The sequence below is a fragment of the Centruroides vittatus genome, unplaced genomic scaffold (genome assembly GCF_030686945.1).
Source record: "Centruroides vittatus isolate TY-2023 unplaced genomic scaffold, ASM3068694v2 contig_950, whole genome shotgun sequence".
Classification (NCBI taxonomy): domain Eukaryota; kingdom Metazoa; phylum Arthropoda; class Arachnida; order Scorpiones; family Buthidae; genus Centruroides; species Centruroides vittatus.
Window position 1 is genome coordinate 718,687 of NW_027122629.1, and position 21,417 is coordinate 740,103.

The 21,417-nt window shown below is 31.4% G+C and overlaps 2 protein-coding genes across 5 annotated transcripts in view; both read left to right on the forward strand.

Annotated features, from left to right (window-relative positions):
* Positions 1-9,230, forward strand: part of LOC136985067 (protein kinase C, brain isozyme-like) — a 49,214-nt gene extending 39,984 nt beyond the window's left edge. Inside the window, exons 15-17 of one of the 2 annotated variants that reach the window (XR_010882273.1) lie at positions 6,981-7,121; positions 7,323-8,446; positions 8,618-9,230. Coding sequence is in view for 1 of the 2 variants with exons in the window: in XM_067282267.1 (XP_067138368.1) it covers positions 6,981-7,121; positions 7,323-7,475 (294 nt within the window). In the remaining variant the exon portion in view is untranslated. Of the gene's footprint in view, positions 1-6,980; positions 7,122-7,322 lie in introns of both variants that reach the window. The other variant, XM_067282267.1, reaches the window with a different exon arrangement.
* Positions 9,231-12,613: 3,383 nt separating this feature from the next.
* Positions 12,614-21,049, forward strand: LOC136985055 (uncharacterized). 3 transcript variants are annotated; one of them, XM_067282249.1, is made up of 2 exons: positions 12,614-12,709; positions 18,695-21,049. In XM_067282249.1, the coding sequence occupies exon 2, from the start codon at positions 18,700-18,702 to the stop codon at positions 20,908-20,910; it is 2,211 nt and encodes a 736-aa protein (XP_067138350.1). In that variant the 5' UTR covers positions 12,614-12,709; positions 18,695-18,699; the 3' UTR covers positions 20,911-21,049. The 3 variants fall into 3 exon arrangements, with proteins under 3 accessions (XP_067138350.1, XP_067138349.1, XP_067138351.1); XM_067282248.1 differs by lacking the exon at positions 12,614-12,709 and adding an exon at positions 13,961-14,055; XM_067282250.1 differs by lacking the exon at positions 12,614-12,709 and adding an exon at positions 17,157-17,164.
* Positions 21,050-21,417: the final 368 nt, after the last annotated feature.

Consider the following 21,417-nt stretch of genomic DNA (forward strand, 5'->3'; position numbering starts at 1 on the left):
CTCTTTATGAAGGTGTCTGAAGAATGTCAGCTTTGTGGAGACATGACTGTCCGAAAGTTCTGGAAAGAGAAGTTTGATGTTCTTGTGGCAATCAGACTCACCTGGAAGGCCTGGGGAGAAGACCCTCAATTCAGCATGGAATAGGAATTCAGCCTGTTCCTGAATGGATCCAGGAAGAACCAGTTGAGGATACAGAAGTGGTGCAGGAGATCATCTTGACGGCCTGAGAGTTGGAATTGGAGGTGGAAATGGAGAATGTGAACGAGCTCATTGAAGAACACCAAGAAAAGCTGACAACTGAAGAGCTCCAAGCACTTCTGGCCCAGGAACATGATGAAGTTCAAAGGGAAGCTTCATCTGATGACGAGGAGGAGCAATCCAATCAACTAATTTCAACTGCTGCCATCAAGGACTTCCTTGTCAAATGGGGGGAGGTTCAGGAGTTTACCAATACTCACTATCCAAACACAGCTGAGGCCAACAGGATCAATGATCTCTACAATGACACCCTTGCCCGTCATTTCCGATAGGTGTTGAAGAAGAGAGAGAAACAGACCACTTTGGATGTTTTTCAAGAAGACAGCTGCCAAAATACAAAGGATGGAACAAGATGGAATAACCCTGTGAGCCTCGGTAGCCTCTCTTGAATCTGACTCCAATTAAAAAACAATAAAAAAAGAGACCTGCTGCAATGTGTAAAAAGTGTGTGTCTGTATGAATGTGTGAAAAAAGTGTTCCTCCACCTTCTCCTCACAACATCTGACTACCCAGCATAATTGGTGACTGCTTTATTTTCATTTTTTTTTAATGGTACAATACGGTTATTTTATGCAGCGGAACAAATTAGATGTTTTAACATGTATTTCTATGGGAAAATATGTTTCGTATAACAAACTTTTCACTTAACGGACTTGCACCTGAAACGGATTAAGTACGTTATACGAGGCACCACTGTATATACAAGTCTTATAATTTACAAGGTGATCATGAGCTGTCGATCCACAGGTATACGACACTTTATACCCACGTTATCCTTCTCCAACAACACGTTTTAGTATAACGTGACAAGGAAATTTATTCTTGCTATTCAGAATGAACTAAGAGTTACCAGACATTCCCTTCAATTTCGACTCCTCCTTAGTAAGAGAATTCAGACAGAAATCAGATCCTTCACTCAGATGCAAACTGATTTTCTTATTAGTTCCTTGTCCCTTTGTTCCTTGTCCCTTCGTTCCTTGCTTAACAAAAGTACAATGACCCTCACCTCTTCTCTCTTCTAGATAGGAAGTCCCGAAAACGTCTCCTCCGGGTGGTAAGCACAGAAAAAGGTGGTTCTTCACATGTAACCTCCTCTTTTATATTCCCCGCCCTCCAGGCTAGTCCATGACCACATGGTACACAGGTGTCCAATTGCACGTCTGCATACAAATGCCCGTTGAAAGGGCGACATGCGACAATGGAACAAACTAATTCACAAGACAATAATATCAAAACCCCGGCACGAACAGGACAGATACATATATACAAATACATAAATTACTAACAAACGTACTACACCTTTTAAGTATCCAGTAGGAAGTTTTATTAGAATAAAAACGTTTAAGGTGTAGTTCGTTTGTTTTACAGTCCAGTAAACGTTTCTCTTTTATTCATAATTACTAAATAATAATAGTGACGGAGCACTACAACTTAAGGGTGAGCTATGTAAGAGGATGCTGAAGGATGGATAGCAGTTAGATTGCATGGTAGTGATTAATTCAGCAGGTACGGGAGTAAAAATATGAAAAGTATAATTTAGAGTGTTTTTTATGCATGGTTTATTTCACTGTGCATAAAATACGATAGAAAATAAAATATATAAAATATATTGTACAATATTCCAAGCATTGTTCTTTTCTTGCAACAGTAAGCCTCAAATTCCATTAAAATGTTTAAATGTTAAAATTTTATATTGTATATAGAGTAAATTCCAGATGTTCTTTAGTCTAATGGCAATGATACTGTATAATTGAGAGTACATGTATTATTAAAAGGATTTTAATGCTGTCTGACAGTGTGTTCACGTTGTCTGCTTTTATATTCTTTGTCTTTAGAATCATGAGAAGAAGCACAAATTTAATTTTTGTCTGACTCGTGAGTTTAATTAGCTTTAGCTGGGAAGCATGCATTGTGGTAACATAACCTACCTGATAACCATGCCTTGGCCGATTGACTAAAGTTTGGAAATTTGGTAAATGCCAGTGTGTAACAAAGCAAGATGAATTTGTTCAACTTTACCACTTACTTGGGAACTTTAACTTGGTATTAACACATGCTTAATTCCACAAGTAGTACAAAAATCAGAGAATACATGTGAATTAATATTTTATTATAATTGCATTATGTGTCTTATTACATATTTCTACACTACATGTGAAAAAAAAATAAGATTGCTATTGTGTACAGTGGAACCTCGCTTAACAAGCATAATTTGTTCCAGAGTTCGCTTTTAATTAATTTGAAATTAAATGTTTGTTTTACCTCATTTTGGAACCTCACACTAGCACAACGTAATTAAGAATTAGAACTTCATTGTTTTCATTTTCATTGCATTAAAGCTGATTACTGGTACAATAATGAGAACATTGCAAAATGATTTATCATTAGTGTGAAGTAAAAAGGAGGCATTGATTATTAAAATCCTCATTAATGATTTCACAAATTGGATAACATTTAGTTCAATGTTTATCATTTCACAGCAGCATAAAGCAACTCGGGGTTATTGTTGAAGTACTTGGGGAATTTATTACCTTGATCTTGACCTTTAAATAGTTTTGTACATTCTTGTTAATGGACCATAACTAAAGTTGGAAGGGCAGTTCCAAGTAGGACATCTAGACCACTAAAAGCATCATTAAGAACAACAAACATTTACATGACGTATATGAACTGAATTAATAATTAGTTTGATTCATACAATATTGAAAGACTTAAAATCTTCTAATCACAAAAATCACTAATTAGCATTGTTTTTACAAGTTTACTCAGGTGAGCTGCTAAGGTCACTTTCATAAAAATAAAAGTTGTGCTAGTATCCAAATGTGCAGTAACATGTGGCTTATTATTTACAATGAAACATTTGGAAGATGTGTTTGATGTGATAGAGGCTGTCTTTAAACAATCTCTTGTGCCATGACCTTCTTTTTTACATTTAGTGCAATGCTTTTTATGTTTAGAACTTAGACAATCTAAGGTTAATTAACACTTTGTGGTTGTGTTTAATGGATGCAATGTAGAGTATTATCTGGTTTGGTTCTAGTGTTTTGAGCAGGTGGCAGTCTTTCAGGCTTTATTTCTGTTACATTACCATTCATTTTACTTTTATCATCAATGTGTCAATTAAGAAGTTTATGAGAAAGGGATCCAAAATGTTTCTCTTGGTTCTCATTGTTCATGAACTGTGATATTCTTAAGCAGCTCATTTATTGAAAGATGTTGTTTATCTAGCATAGTTTGACTCACTTGACCATTTCTTAGTCTGCTTAGAATTTCATATTTTGTCTCATTTACATTAAATCTCAATTGAATGCATAAATGCTCCTTATCTTGTATGAATAGACAGTTTTATTTCTTCCTTGGATGTGTACTTCTATTCATTGCCACAAATCAGCCAGCATCTTGGTGGTCACATAACCATCATTAAATGTAGCTACTAAGTCTGTCAAGTTTAAGTTTAATATTCTAGTGCTGTCTTTAATGTTAACTGTAGACAGGCAATTGTTGTTGATTCATCCATTTAAACTAGCGATATGTTTGAAGTATTGCAACCATTTGGAGACTTCTGCAATACCTTCTGTTCTACAAAATTGGTCTAAATTAGCTGAAATATCTGGACATATCTGAATTATTGGGATGAAATGCCATTGCGTTTCCCGTTGCTACTGATAAATAAGATGTATTATTTGTGTTATTAAAGCTATTGATTATTTTGGGGAAGACAAGATGACAATACAAAGTTGGGCACTTTGTTTGCCATTTTGAAATAACATTTTGACATTTTTAAATTATTGACAATAATATCTAGAACTGATAGAAACAAGGATACCAATCCTTATAATGGTGATTCATTTGGAGACAGTCTCTTAATCAAATGCGCACATTCATGCAGTTCAATATTAATACAAAATTTAGTTTTCATGCTAGAATTAAAACATGCCAAATGGGCTACAAAGATTCTTTATTATACAAAACACAAAAATAAGCACCAGAAAATCTATTACAAGTTCTTAACAACTTTTCCTTATATTTTAAACTTAAAACTAGAAACAAAATTGAAGTGTTAATAATGGATAGTGAAAGATAAGAAGAGAAATAAAAGGAGTTTCTTACATCATCGTAGTCTACCTAATGTGTCATTGCAAAAATAAAATATAAAGATTTCTCTAAAATTATGTGGAAATCTTTTATCTTTTGATATACTTATATCATTTAATATCAAAATGAATGGCTTTAAATGTTAGATTTAATCTAGTATATATCATTATCTGAATATTTATATATTTATGTATCTAATGGGAAAAATATAAATATGTAAATTATGACACATAGCGTCAGTCTCGATTTTAAATGCATGCGATGTCGACAATCTTCACAGACATTCCTGTAGGGTCCTGTGACCCTATACGATATAAAGTAGCGGCATTTAACACCTTGGTCAAAAGAGCTTACATCCACTCTTATGACACATATTAAGAAAAAGATATAAATGAGATATTCTAAATTCTTAATTTTGTTTTTATTTAATTTTTTTCCACTTTAAGATATGTAACTTGATTTCTAAATTGTTTTTGTTACTTGATACTGTTGGTGATGAGATATTGTAAAAGAAGTCTGCTATTATATTTTTGCTTAGTGACAGGTTGTTCAATGCTTCAGTAACCTTAATGTTGACAGAATGACTAGTGTCTATATTATTATACTTGTAGAAAAATATTTCCATTTTAAAGAGGATCAGTAAAGTCACATATAAAAGTAATTAGATTAGCTGTAATAAATCAACCTATTTTTAGTAATGCTGGAAAATGATTGATTTTGGTTTTGGTTAATACAATTAATTCTAGTCAATTTAAAATAATTTGACAGTATAAAACATTATCAGTTATTATAGAATATAAAATACTGTATTGTAAAATCAACTGTAAACTGTTTCATTTGGGAATAAGTTCTTATTTTCAAATTAAATGTGCAATTAATTCATTTTCAAGAATATATTTACTCCCTGTTATGTACGGTATGAAAAATGATGATAATTTTATGTTGTTATAAAATAATTGTATTCCAATCACCAGAGGGAGTGAAAAAGAAATGTATTGAGATAATGGTGGAATAAAGTGTAGTTCTTACCTATCAAGTTGTAAATTCTTTCAAGAACAAACATAACAAAAGGTGACGAGGATGGAATTTTAATGCCTGTTCAACTGTAAGAATAAGAAAGTGAAATTCAAGAAAGAAATTTCCAAAGAATCAAGGGAAAACACTGCCAAGGTACGGTTGAATTCATTAACCACTAATGAAACCGAAATTGAAACCACACAAAAGAATGGCGGATGAAACAAGCACTGCTTTCTGCACAAATGTTGGCTTGATAGAACTGTTTGTTCAAGAATCGCAGACCTCCTGGAAATCCTATGTGAAAAGATTAACTTTCTATTTAGAAGCTAATAAAATTGCGGACACCAGTACAAAGAGAGTCGCACCTTATAGGTCCACCAACGTTCAATGTTGTGATGTCACTGGTAGCTCCACTAGACGTTTGCGACCTAATCTACGGCAAACTTATTGAGAAGTTAAATAACCATTTTGAGCCAAAACTGAATAAAATGGTCCAGGGATTTCATTTTTATCAACATGACCAGAAAGAAAATGAAACCATCCCCCACATATATTGCAGAATTAAGAAAATTATCGAGGTACTGTGAATTTGGCGAAGACTTAGACGAGGATCTCTGCAATCGAATAGTATGTGGAATTTGCAATGAAAATCTACAGCAGAAATTATTAAGCACACTTAACCTAACTCTCGCCTTAGCTCAAGAAAAAGCAATTGCCATGAACTAGCAAAAGAAAAATCCAGAGAAATAAGGAAAACAAAAGTGAGATAAATCTCCTTAAAACACAAGACGAAGAACAAAGGGCAAGCAGGAGATACAAACAGATGCATACACTAATCTTACAGAGAAGTGTTATTGTTGCAGGAAAGGCAGCCATTATTATTACCATAAATTAATAGTTTGTAATATACATATTGACAGCTAAAATCAACAAATTTGTCTTAGAAAATAAATAACTTATCAATTTATTTGGCATGAATGAACTGATTTAACTGCATGTTTCATGACTGACCAAAATATGATTTGATGATACACAATTACTGATGTTTTTTAATGTGAATTATTGAAGTTTATAATTTGTTTGATGAAACCGTGTCTCATTCTATAATTCAGGCTTAGTAAACACTAGTGTTGTGTTGTGTTCCAAAGACACTTGGCGAGTTTTTCCATCAAATATCTTTATTTAGTCAACACCAGGATTACAGACTCGACTAAACTAAATAAAGATATTTGATGGAAAAGCTCGCCAAGTGTCTTTGGAACACAACACAACACTAGTGTTTACTAAGCCTGAAGTTTATAAGTTTGCTGATATCAGTTTGATAAAAGAAAATTTTTCAATAACAATTTTCTCTTTACTCAAATTATTTTATGTACATTATAATTTTCTAACGCATTCAAAAAATTATTTAAATTTACATCAGAAATCACATATTTTAAATTTTAATTAACAATGTATATTATCAGATTATCAAAAAATAATAGAATACAACAGATTTATTTACATTGTTTTGAAGGATTTAATAAAAAATAAATAAATCATTTTTAATTTTGAATAATGTCTTTAGTGTAATTCGATTTGTGAAAATAACGAAGCTTGTCCTTTAACAGTTTTTAACAAAAAATCCAGCCAAACGTCTGGGTTGCAGTTCTCAAGGAGAAGAAGATGTAAGAAGTCATCCATTCTTTCGCCGTATCATTTGGGAGAAAATAGAAAATCGTGAGGTTCAGCCTCCATTTATTCCAAAAATTGTAAGTTTATACATCATTTAATATTATATTTTATTTATTTGTTTCGTGATTCGGTTAATGCCAAGTTGTAGAAATTGATTGTAATATAAATATCATACCTTCAATAATTTTTGTGCTGTTTTTAAATAAAACTGATGATAATTTTTATACCGTTTTACAATATAAGATTTATTAACATTTTTCTTTTTCGAAACATTCTAGAGACATCGGAAAGATGTTAGCAATTTTGATAAACAGTTTACAAGTGAGAAGACGGATCTGACACCAACCGACAAGTTATTCATGATGAACTTGGATCAAACTGAATTTATGGGATTTTCTTTCTTAAATCCGGAGTTCATCCAGCATGTTTAATTGCTGATAATTATGCACACGATGCATATACAAACAATCATATATCACTTTTTCTCCTTGTAATATTTTACTAGTTTTTCATACATTTACAATATTATTGTTATTTATCAATTATTTACATAATTCAAAATCTTAGAATTTATTGTTGTCCAAAACATGCCAAATGGAACGAAATTATTTAATTATCTTTCTAGTCGAGTTAATTAGGTTTACGTGCAAGATTGTTATCGGAAAATGCTAAAATGTAGTCCATTATTATATACACCGAATTAAAAACATTGAATCGATAAGGAATAATGAACTATATTTTAAACAAAAGAGGAAAAAAAGCTCTAAAACAATCAAGGTAGTATTTTTATAACACGAAAGAACCTTTTTTACTGTGTTTACCCATGTGATAATTACATATTTTAAGCTTATTTGCATGGAGAAATTTATTATAAAAAAAATCTCAAATAATAAAATTGTGTTAACAATCTTGGAATAATGTTTTTTATATAACTGTTAATATTTTTTTACTATTGTTATTAAATTTTTTAGTTTAATTTAATTTATTTAAGTACATATTGTAGTATCCTACACTGCCAAAAGACCCATAGTTGTAACATGTATTCATATTGTAGTAAATCATTAATATAGAAATTTTTTATCAATTTCAATAATCATTCAGTAATCATATTTAATACTCAGTTGTATTTACCGAAAAATATTTTGTTTTTAATTTAGATTCACTTCGATATTATCCTTTATCTGAGTAATAAAGTATCTTCTATGGCTGAATTTCTAAATGTATTATTGAGTTATTTGCTAGTTAAATTAGAATTACAGTAACAATTATTATAAAACTAACCTTTCATATACTGTTATAATGTTATGCCAAGATGCATCATTGTAGTCCGTCAGATTCTTTACAGCTTCACTCTTCGTGCTAATTTTGCTTGGATTGTCCGTGTTGCCGTAAACACTACTCGGTAATATCTATACCAATATCAGTGGCGTAGGGGGGTGCAAGGGGGTGTATCATGCACCGGGCGCCACTCGCAGAGGGGCTCCCAAATGGTCTCCAAGACAAACTATATGTATTTCTGGAGGGGGAAGGAGGTGCCAATAAAGTGTCGTGCACCGGGCGCCAGTTACGTTAGCTACGCCACTGACCAATATACATTACTTATAGCTGTAATTGTGTTGTTTAAGAATTATTTATGGTGATAAAAATGTGTATTATCATGTTTAGAGGAAATTAATACCTCAAACTACTATTGATGTACAGAAGTATTCCCCCGTTTGAGTTAGGAGAGACTGAAAATGTATAAAAAAAAAAATGTAAACTCAGGGATGGAAGTTTGAAAATGAATATTGGTAGATGCTCAATAATTATGTCTCATTTAATGCAATCTCAACAAAATAGTAATTTATACCTTTAGTTTTACTGTTGTATATAGTAAAAAGAAGCAAGAATTTTCATTCTTTTTTTTTTCTTTTTATAATGAAATTATGGTTAATTCTCCGAAATCCAGATATCTCTTAGATACGTCCAGAATTTAGAATTAAATTTGTAAGCATTCTGAAATTCACTCGTAGGCATCGACATCTAATTATTTTAATAATAGTAATGTTTAACTTAATAATTACTCGTAAAATTAATTTTACACTTAATATACGCAGATCTGTAGTATAATTCTTAAAGGTGATTTACTATCGTAATTATTGTATTACTAAACATTCTTATAGAAATTGTTTATGGGCTTCCATTATATGTCAGCATAATTAATCACAATCAAAAATACTTTGGAATGTATAGATATCTGGAATTTTGAAAATTGACCCTACAAAAAGCAATTTATTAAAAAAAAAATATATATATATATATATATATATATATAAATATTATAAGAAAACAAGATATATATATATATACACAATTTTAAGTTTTAAGAAATGCTTTTTATTCTAGTATTTTTAATTATCATTTTTTTTTTTTAAACCTATCAAATAAGTCAAAGTTTATTAAATGATTAATATTTTATAATCAGAAAGTATATAATAAATGTTTGAATGTTAAGACATTCATAAAAGTATTTTTATCGTTGTAAAAATTTACAAGATAATGTTAACCTATTTAAAATTGATAATCGACAAAAGCTAACCATATCTTATAAATATATACTTTGACATATTTTCTTTATGTGTGTGTGTGTGTATATATATATATATATAAAACATACAATATATAAAAGAGAAAAAAGAAAGAAGAATGTCGATTATAACTTACTTAACATAAAATTTTAAAGTTTTTAAAATCAGATATGTTATATATATATATATATAATATATAAAAATATTATCATTCCAGATAAGTTATATTAACTGTTTAAACATTGTTAGTAATTGTAAACAGTGTATAAAATTATACTTATTCAGTATATATTGTTGTAAAATCTCTGATAGTTTATTTGAACTTTTGTTATATGTTAACCAGATATTTGCCATATTTGCTTCCTTGTTAATGTTTGAAAAGTCCAATTTAAACAAGTTGTGTCTTTATTAAATGTGTATAAGAGCTATACGAATAAACTTATTTAATCAGTAAAAATACGTGGCTTTTTCCCCGTAATTACTATTAAAAAAATATACGATATTGTTTAATTGTAACTATTCGAGACGATGGCGTAATGGTAAATGTTACATACCACCGAGTTGGATCAATTTAGTAATTGTATGAGGAATGATCCTGACTTTAGTAAGACTTAACATCAATTTATTTATAGAATAATATATTATATTTTACATTTTTTAATTCTTTTAATGCAGTCTTCTGCTCGATAAAAATGCGTGTTTACATTTACTGATATATTTACCTTCAGTGTAGAACTTCAAAAAGAATTTATGCTATAAATAATGTAGTGAAATTCTAAATTATTCTGTGATAAATTCTATAATTACTAAACGAATTAGAAGACTGTTCCTACATTGAATAAATTGTTTTACTAAAATAATTTTAACTTTAAGAAAACAAATCATATACAGTAGACAAGAGGAGACAAGACAGTAGTTTCGTGTGCATATCAATTAAGTTGTAAATTTTGTTTAATAACTTCATAATAAAGTTAAGTTAAATGCAGAATTAAGCAGTTATTAATTCTTTTTCTTCTTACAAATTTCTAATATTCAATGAATGAAAAATTTAATTCATTTATATTTGAATGGTATTTATCACATTTAAATCCTTTTATTTTAGATTTAGTTCTAGGATAATTAAATTCATATCACTAATTCAGTCTAAAAATTAAGTTGTTGTTGTGATTCATGAGTAGAAATAGTTGGTTGTAAATATTTCTAATTTTAACATTATAAATATTTCTTTTCCAAAATAAATAAATAAGTTATATTTTTATAAGCCAAGGTTAATCAAATTTTTTAAAACATTATTAAAATTTAAATATCTATTTTTTAAGTAAAAATATTTTAATTGGTAAGCATCTATTGGTTGTACGAATATACCTTATATTAGTAGAACCAATAGATGCTTACTGATTAAAATATTGGATAAGAAATGGATGAGAAATAAGAACTATTTATTTATATTTCTTATTTCTCCAATCTGAAAGCTTTACTCTGAATTGCAGTGCAGTAACTAGCCATTCCTGTGTGCTGTGCAAGAATTTGCAGTTAGGCCCCTTAATTAGATAGATTTTGGAAAATAATAAAACAAAATACATGCATTGTGGACCCTCTTTCTAAGTGGGTTCCGTGTGGATGCACCCGTTGCACCTGACTAGTTACGGCACTGCTGAATTGGGCTTATCTTTAATGGGGATATGCAGTATTTTCAATTTTGTCAATCAGTTTAATTAATCAGTGCACCTTTTAACAGTGGGTGAAGTGTAAAGAATGTTATCATTTTTTACCCTGTTAACAGGCTATCTTTAGGCATGGGCAGTTGAAAGTAATTACCTCTGCACTTTAAACTTTACCCACTGTTAAAGGTATGGTACCTTAACTAACTCACCTGAGTAATCACAGTAATTGATTCACCATTTCTAATTCAAACTTAATTAATAAAAGATAAAAGTATTCAAAATATTAATAAAAATAGCCTACATAGAATTTTTAAATTGAGGATAAGAAATGCCATTAACAATTTAGGCTTCTAGCTATACTTCAAAAGCAATTTATATTTTGCAATGTAGAGTATTGATGACAAGATTAACAAATTTTCCTTCTCAATACACATTATTATCAATAATGAAGCTTATAAATTTGCAATAATCATAAATTCAAAGCACTATTGTGCTACTAATCTATATTAATTGTGTACATTTATATAACATTAAGTTCAGTGCCATACACTTTTTATTTTTATTATGAATATAAACATACATTTAGAAATAAAGGAGACAAAAAAACATTTATAATTAATGGAAAAATGCATTTTTATTCAAAAAAAAATTTTCTTTAACCTTGTTTCAATTAGATTATTATATAACAGGACAATTAAATATTTCCTTGAGCACTAATTAACAAGATTTTCATTGCAAATCTTCATGCTTTTTCTGAATTATCAGCATTCACTTGTTTCAGATTTTTTTTTTTTTTTAATTTATAAAATATGAAAATAAACTCTGCTTATAGTTATTTTAAATGTATTCTAAATATAACACACAGTACATGTATGATAAAAATTCCCATTCTGGGTGGAAAGTTCTCTCGAAACAATTACTTAAAGTTATGACATATCAGAATTAATTGAGTTGGAATGAGATCAATTATTTAAAGACGGGACATTCCCGTTTAAGCGGGACAAACGTTATTTTTAACACTAATTTTTTCATTATCAGGGCAATATTTATGTTTACAATACAGTTTCTAAAACCACATGTTTCTTGTTAACGACTCTCAAACACGTGGTACTGATCAAAGACATTATTTCCATATAATTTAACATACCATAATGTTCAAATTACAATAATTGAGTTAATGTATTAATAAGGAAATTTAATTATCGCTCATAATTTGAAATATGTCTACACAATTTTTCTAAAATTCCTTTAAAAAAAACTATTTTTAAACCATTTTTCCCTATTGTACGGAGCAAGTCAAGCAAAGATGTCACGTTGCTAAGTAGATCACTGTGTACAGTTAAAGCTAAACTTTAAATGGGTTCAGACGACCCAGTTTTTGAAATCCGGAATTAGATGTCAATGACCTTATCTTTTGTCTAAGTCTTTGGGAAAGTAAGTCTTTTAACCTTAAAAATTCCTTAAAACCACGAAAGATTACAAATGTGTTGTAGGTTACTAACGATGCTTTGAGCAAATCACGTGTATACAATGGGCGAGAAGAGTGGGCTAAAAACATAAGTTCACTTTTGTTGTAGCCTTATATTGCATCTAACCTCACTGACTCACTAACCTCAGGACTTAGTACATCCTGTTTATCAGAATTCCAAAAAACTGGTTCCGAGTTAATTCCCGATAAAGTCTCTGCTATCGTACGTGCGTGTTTTGCATTCGAAATTATTCATTTAGGCTACCGAAAACTATCGTTACGACTTCATATTTTAATAAATTAAACGTATTCGATTGATTTATAATGATTTAAATTAGCAGAAAGTGATATATAGTCGGAATTTTACAAGGTTGCATTGATTAGACGTTAAAATTTTAGTTGGTACAACACCGATTGATGGTAACACTTCTAATTGTTTCCAGTATTGTCGGGTTGTAGGAGACTTTTCACGTGTGTGTAATTTGAAATGTATTAGAAAAGTACTGTAAATGAAAGCGCTTAAGTATATTGTGTGTCTGTTAACAATTGTGATAATGTCTGTTGGAAACAAACTGCTCGAACTTGATCTATTGCTACTTTCCTTGTTGGAAAGAACGAAGACTCTCGTCGCAAGATTTTAAATTTTAGTAACATTGAAGTTATGTACTCGTGCTTTATTAACAATATTAATTTAGCCAAAATCAAGTTTCTATCTTCGGGGATTAAAAAAAGGAATTCTAAAAATCCCTGCGTTTTCGGTAATCCCTAAATCCCTTTTCATACGAAAAAGCTGTATGCCAATGACAAAAGTGATTGTGTACAGTACCTACGTGGCGAGAAACACGTGGTCACTTCTGTCAATATTCACGTGATCCACTCCATTAATATTCTATTCATTATATAAAGTTTTAAAGCAGAAATAAATTACAAAGACAATCGTTATTGTGCGAAATTTATATTTCTCGGGCGACAGAGTCGACGTATGGACTAGAAGAATCTACGTCGATAAAATTAACGACGAAGTTAAAAAAAAATTAATAAAATGACTAATTTAATTTCTGAATAAAGATGTCTTAAGAAAACTTTCTCTTATCTCTCAGAAAAAGTTAATAAAAAGGACTAGGAATAAAGACGACTCGCGCACGACGTGTCTAATGAATTGTTTAGCCTCAGGCATTTATAAGTTGACCTAGCAGGAACTCGAGGAGGAGGAGGCACTGACTGGGAAAACACAAGCTTTTCGAGCTGTTGCTTGTTTGATGCGCCATCGCTACAAGAAAGACAAATGTATTTTCGGCCATGGAGATGAAAGGTAAATTTTTTATTTCGTTCGGCTACCGAATAATCGACGCCGCTTCGACATCCGTACCTAGTTTTAGTCGTTGTGTAGGTTAATTAATTAAACTTTATGCCAACCATCCGGGATTAACATATCACTTGGAACGTTTTATAAAAGTTGGTCAATTAAATGACGTCATAGTTAGGTATTTCGCATGGTTGATTATAGAGAAGACATTTAAATAAACACTTCCTGATATACTTACTGTCAGAAGTTCAAGGCTTTTTGTTATTGCTAAACATAGGAAGAGCTCTATCACCACTTTGCTTTTTTATATTGTATTGTGAGTAAGCTTACATTTTGCAAATCATATTTTGTTAAGCTTTCCTAAGTTTATATAGTGCTTTATTTCTAATTCTACAAAGCGATTTCGAGCAAATAACTGAAATTCAGTTGCTACACACTTAATATGGATATACAGTGATCAAACTACAATTACATAAGGTAGCATATGATTTTTATACTGGAACTTCTTTACTTATTAGCTTATTTATTTCTGTAATTATCTAATTTAATAAATGCAAATATATTTATGCAGTAGCGTTTTATAAAATAGTTAACAATTTTTTTTGTTTATTTCAAGTGTGCGTTTATCGTAGTTTAAGTTGCCGATTTTAATTGTCAGATCGAAGAGAAGAATGCCAATCATTCACTTAATTTTAGCTAAAATTGAAACGGTACGGTCCAATGATCGGCAATAATAATTAAGACAAAGGTTCGGGCTGACTAACCCTTCCAATATCGAATTAGTTAAGGACGAACGTGTTCATTGTCCGACCATCTAATTATCTATTATATTCGTATTGTTATAAAGTACAAATAACGTGTATTGAACTACCCCACGAGCTTTTGTTTTGAAGACAATTATACTAATGAATAATCATTATTTACCGTGGTAAACACGATTAAAGCTTACTCATGATTCCAGCAAATGTTTTAAAAGTGAACAAATATTTTAGGGTCTTTTTCGTTTCTTCGAAATACGTCTTACTGTAAATGTACTGTACTAGATTTCACTTTGCTTTCTGACTCCCTTCTGCCCTTTCGACCCGCTTTTCCTTTCCTTAGTCTTTTGCATGGTCGCTTTCTTTTCTGACACCCTGACTTAATATGAGAATTTCTAAAAAATATTCATTTATAACTCTTAACTAGGCTATATAACACTCCATTTTATGAATCCAACAATAATATGTATTGTAAATGAAGATTAAAATGAATATAATGTGCTTAAAATTTTAATTATAAACTATCTAGTTAGACAGTTATAATTTTCGGCATATCGAGTGTAAATTTTAGCGGTTGTAAAACACGATTAAATGCTGAATTATATTGTTTTTTTAATGCAGTAGTATCGCAGTCTGTATTCAAAATGCATATAAATGCGATGTGTCACTCGGGAATTTTAGAAATGTGCCCCTCTATCTGAATATTTTTAATTGTGCTCCACCGTTTAAGCTGTAATTATAGAAAAAAAAAAGCAAGTTAAAATAATTCTTCAAACTCCGGAAATGACGCCATGAAATAGTAAAGAATGACTCTCCTACATTTTCTCGAAATATGTGTTTCTTTAGTACTTTCTATTGAATTCTTTTGCGTGTCTTCTGTTACTGCATCCGTCTATAACGAAGGAAGGAAGGAAGCGTATAATAAAAAATTATCTTTTTTAAATCATTTTATGTAACAGTGAAGGAAAAAATTAAAGTAAAATACAGTCAAAACCTCCGAAAGAGAGCGTAAAAAGTGGCCGTTGTTCCCAGGTTATTTTGTATGTATTTCATAAAGGGAATGTTCCTCGAAAAATGGTCGCTAATAGAGGTTCGACTGTATTACCTCTACACAGTTTTTTACAATTTATATTTAACTTATACAAAGTTTTCATAATATTTAAATGTATAGTTTGAAAAATACTCAAATTTACATATATAATTATATATACAATGTATTAAATGGAGTGTTAAATTTAAAAAAAAAATTAACCCATTCTGTAATGGTATTCAGGTGCTGAATGAAACAAATTAGTCACATAGTTGCATATTCACACGATGAGAGAGTAAAAACTTATCTTAAAAACACTTAACTAGACACAATATATTACAAATTTTTCTCTTTTCTTTTTTAAGCATAAAAGATAAACATTTCATAGTTAAATTAAGCAGAATCGCACAGAGTTTACTTAAATGCAAAATTGGGAACAGCTGCGACTAAATTTTGGGTGTTTAGCGAAGACGTCCCTCACCCTTGTTAGGCGTTAAAGTTTAGTCTTCGGTCGTAACGTTTTGGGAGGTAAGTGCTTGTTTATTTTAGAAATAGATATATACATAATATATAAATATCGGGCACGTAGGAAGAACGTTAGAAATCTGTCGGTGACGTGAACATCGAATTTATAGGAAAACCAGTGTGTTCATTGATGCTAAAACAGCGTGAATAATATCAACGCGTAGATTTCTATATACTGTATTCATCACCGGAAATGATTTCAGGATATTAGTTATTCCCTCGTTGATGGTAGGTAAATTTGGCGTATTTCCACGGATAAAAGTTTATTCTCGAAGAATTATTATATTTAATGTCAGTTATAGCTCTAAGCAGAATCAATTTCGGGGGTTTCGAGTGGCTATGAGCCTTCTACAGTATAAATGCCTCTACTCGGTGTTGGATTTACCTATCGGATGACTAAGCCGAAGCCTGAGGCCTCATAAGTCTCATAGTTTTTGCATTCCTTAATTTCATCTTCATAATATTTTGTTTCATTGTTTTAAACATTTATACGAACAAAAACCAGTTTAAAAATTACAAAAAAACAAAATACCGCTGCAATTATTTGATTGTTTACTCTCTTAATAGCGCTCTATAATAAGTTTCTTCTTCTAAAAAAAAAAAGTAGAACCTCACACTTATTTCTAGTTTAGGACCCATAAAATGTTGACGCGGGACTACATCTATAATTGTTCTGTTCTTTCGTCTGTGACCTTGTCTCAGACCTACAATGTGTGTGCATTACACAAACGTCTAGAAGAGCCCTGGTAAATCATGTTTATGCTGTTCTTAATGATCCAATGTACAGTAGTTTCGTGCTACGGTAAATACATATACGTATTTATTTTATAGTTTCAATAAGTTAATGAAATAATCAAGATGTTCTTACATGTCTGGCATCAGTCAGAAAACTTTTTGTCTAGAAATATGCCAGATTTTTCGGCTACAAGATAAGTATTTCGCTACGCGTGATCGTCCCTCGAAAAATTCGGCATGTCGGATCTGAAGAGTCATCGAAGGGATCACCCACTTTCCGTCGAAGGGTATTATAGTATGACGTAGAGCAGTGATCCCCTAACATTTTCGAGCCATCCCCCCTTGGTTCCAAAAACTTATACCCAACACCCCAATCGGTTTTCCCTCCCAGTGTGAAAAGCTTGAAAATACAGTACTTTTCTATGAACTTCACACTTTGTGTCCTTAACGTGCATTCTTCTCCTCATCTGGAAACCATTAAACTCAATGTTTCTTCTTATCGTTTTAATGGAGGAAAGGGAAAAGTGATCAGAATCCTCGATCACCTTCCTTCCTTTTTTTCGCCCCACCCAGACTTACTCACTGTACCCAGGAGGGGGGTAGCTTGGAGTGACGTCGAATCGATGATGGCCGGGTCGTATGCCATCGTACAAATTTAGACAAGTTTGCGCTACAATTTTTGAAACATTTTGTAATGACTTTTACTAATTTGTCAGCCGAAACAAGAAATTATTATCTACGTTGCGGATTTAATATTCATCTGTTTAATTCTCGGATTTAATTTTGAGTTCTTCCACGAATCGACTTATTTAGGTCAAATATTAATTTTGTGGAATTCAAAAATATTTAACTTTCTATAATTTGGCAATATAAGACCAACATCAGGCATGCCGTATTTTTGTATTATATGTAAACTGGGTAAAGTCATGAATTGTTCTATATTTTATTATAAAATTAATATTTAAAATAAATATATAATGATTTATTTTCTAATCGAATGAATATAAGCGCTTCCTGTTTATAAATACGAGGAAAATAACGAACGAAATGGCAATGAACTAACTGATTTGGTGTTTTGCTGTTACAGCAGTCGATCTTCCTTCACCAATTAGTTACTGAGATGAGCAAATATTACGGTGATAAAATTCGTCAAAACATCCTTTAATTTCGCTAATTCATCTCGAAATTAGAATTTAATTAAATTAATAATAAAACTCTGAATATAAGACAAACTACACGCTCCATTTTCTACGCTGCCGAGAATAATTCTTTAAATTTATTATGTAAGCAATCTATGTTAATGTTACCTTAGGTAGCCAAGATGGCGGCTCGTCTCTAATTCCAGCAAGGAAACTGTGAGATGCACGTTCTAACCTAACCTAATCTAATAAATTACCATAATTATTAGCAACCAAATTATTAGAATAGGTTAGGTTAGGTTAGGTTAGAACGTGCATCTCACAGTTTCCTTGCTGGAATTAGAGACGAGCCGCCATCTTGGCTACCTAAGGTAACATTAACCGCAATTTATTATAAATAAATTACTTTATGTTAATATTCTTTTAAACTTAATATTTATAATAGCTTTTTGTTGCAGATAAAATGACGATTTTCTTAATTATCCTGTTGAACATCGAAATTATCACTGCAGTCAGCCATACTGGAATTCCATCGACATGTTCTCTGTCGGATTCGTGCGAAGATTCTAGAGCTCGTCTGTTGAACGACATTCGGGAAAGACGATGTTTATGTGATAAAGAATGTGTGACTTACGGCGATTGCTGCAGAGATTCAGATTACGGTCCTCTTACCCAAAATTCGAGTTTTCACTGTCACGTGTTTACGCAATTTGGAGGAGTTTATCTAAAGGATACTTGCGGAGAAGAATGGACTGATACAGATGTTGGAGAAAAGTGTGAAGAACAACTACCCATGGAAGATCCGTTATTGCAAATTCCATTAACCAACCGCGATACGGGTATCACCTACAAAAATTATTATTGCGCTCTTTGCAATAACGCATTGGATAATAATTTAGAAATGTGGTCATTGCAACTCGATTGCATGAGCCTGAAAACTTATAATAGTACATATGGAAATATAACTTCAAATTACCTGCTCGAGAATTTAAAATTCGACGAATATGACATGAAGTGGGGCATAGACATAATGGCGGAAAATGGGAAATTCTATTTTTACGGCTGCGATATTAATCCCATTATGCCACCATTATTAGAAAATAAAATTAGATTATGCGTAGAAGTGAAATCCGAATGCGATTTCCAGTGGGACGACGAAGAAGTTAGAGATTTATGCCATTCTTACATGTCTGCAATTTATCATTTAGACGAAGGATTTAAAAATGTCCACTGTGCAATGTGCAACTTTATCGATCTGAAAGAATTGACATGTCAGCCGGTGGAAGGACGTGAAAATATCTTCAGGACTTTCTCCGCTAACTCGTTTTCTGTACTTTTTGACATAAAAAATGTAGCTGATAATGTTGGTCAGATGTGTGACCAGAATGAGATTTACGACGTGTTCTTCAAACGATGTCGGACCCTTATCTGCGAAAAAAGCCTGGTACGTCAACACGGTAAATGTGTAGAAAAGCTTGTCCTTCATCGAAACAAAGGTGAAAACATTTACTATAATAAATCTGTTGATTATAATTACGACAATGAATCGCTTTCTGGCATAAAAGTCGATTGTGTCAAAGTTGAATTGCCACCGGAGAATTACGTCGTTGTGGATAACAAAACGGTTTTCGTTCCGGCTTATAATCAATATTTTGAATATCCTTCATACGTTATACAAGAAGACAAATTACTTGTGTGCGCTCAGTTATTAACCATTCAAAAATCTAAGTTTACAGAAGAAATGGGATACATTACCATGGTTGGCTTGGGCATATCGATATTTTCTTTAATGCTGCATATAATTGCCTTTTGCATAGTCCCGGATATAAGGAATTTTTCTGGGAAGAATCTAATGTGTCTGGTTACTTCCCTTCTTCTGGCTTACTTATTTTTTATCATCGGACAATTCACTTTTGAGCACAAATTCGCCTGTAAAGCCATCGGTATTACTACTTATTTCTTTTTCTTGGTTTCTTTTTTTTGGATGAATATTTTGGCATTCGACGTGTGGAGAACACTAAGAATGGCCACTGCGGAATTGAGAGTTTCCATCGGTAATCAATGGAAGAGATTTTTGTTATATTTTTCCTATTGTTGGTTGATCGCAACTGCTATAGTGACATCGTCTGTACTGATAGATAACGCGGAAACAATTCCAAAAGAATTCAGACCGCACTTCGGCAGTTATTATTGCTGGTTTGGGAAAAGTACAGCTTTGTTAGTTTTCTTCGCTGGACCGGTGGCGTACGTAATGATAACCAACATAATTCTCTTCACTTTAAGTTCTCGAATGATTCTGAGAACCACAGTATCTTCCACTAATAAATGCGACAGCGCAAAGAGAAATTATAAGCTCTATCTGCGTTTAGCTTTGATAATGGGACTTACGTGGATTTCTGGACTAATTGCCGGTTATTTGGATCACGAAATTATGTGGTATGCCTTCATAATATTGAATACTCTTCAAGGAATGTTTATATTTGTGGCTTTTACGTGTAACAAAAAGGTGTGGAACGGAATTAAACTCAAGTGGAATACTTTCAAACCACTCGCCGCATCCAGAACTTCCAGCTCGAATTCGAGTGGTTTTAATTTTCATATCCCAACTAGGACCCTTTCCACCAGATTGTCGAAACAATCCTCTGGAAGTAATTCTAAAGAGTTTACTGCTTAAACGTTTATTTTAAAATATGATAATCATTTTATATAACGAAATATCATAGTACAATATATAGTACAGATGTTAATAACATTTTACTCAGGTTATATTTAACAACGATGCGCTTTATCAAATGTCTCGTCAGTTTTGTGGTGCCAGTGATTAAAAATATATTGTATATAAATTATGTATATATTTTACTACCTTTTTGTTTTATTCAATTATCCGTGATTGTGTCGATTTTTTAAAAATACTGAAATATACTTAAAAATGTAAAATATAAGAACAGTGACGGTGTTCGTGTTCAAATAATTGTAATTTTAAATAGTAGACAAACAACGTAACGTAATTTTTAAAAGAAATTTTGCAAAGTAAATTTTTTGATTGATGTATTAATTAAAATGTTTTTAAAAAGACACTGGTCTATGTTGACAGTCTCAAAGCTCGGGTTAATTATACACTTCCCATGTGTCTAAAGCATACAATGGACTGTTAGAAATTTAATTTACATTTAATATTTAT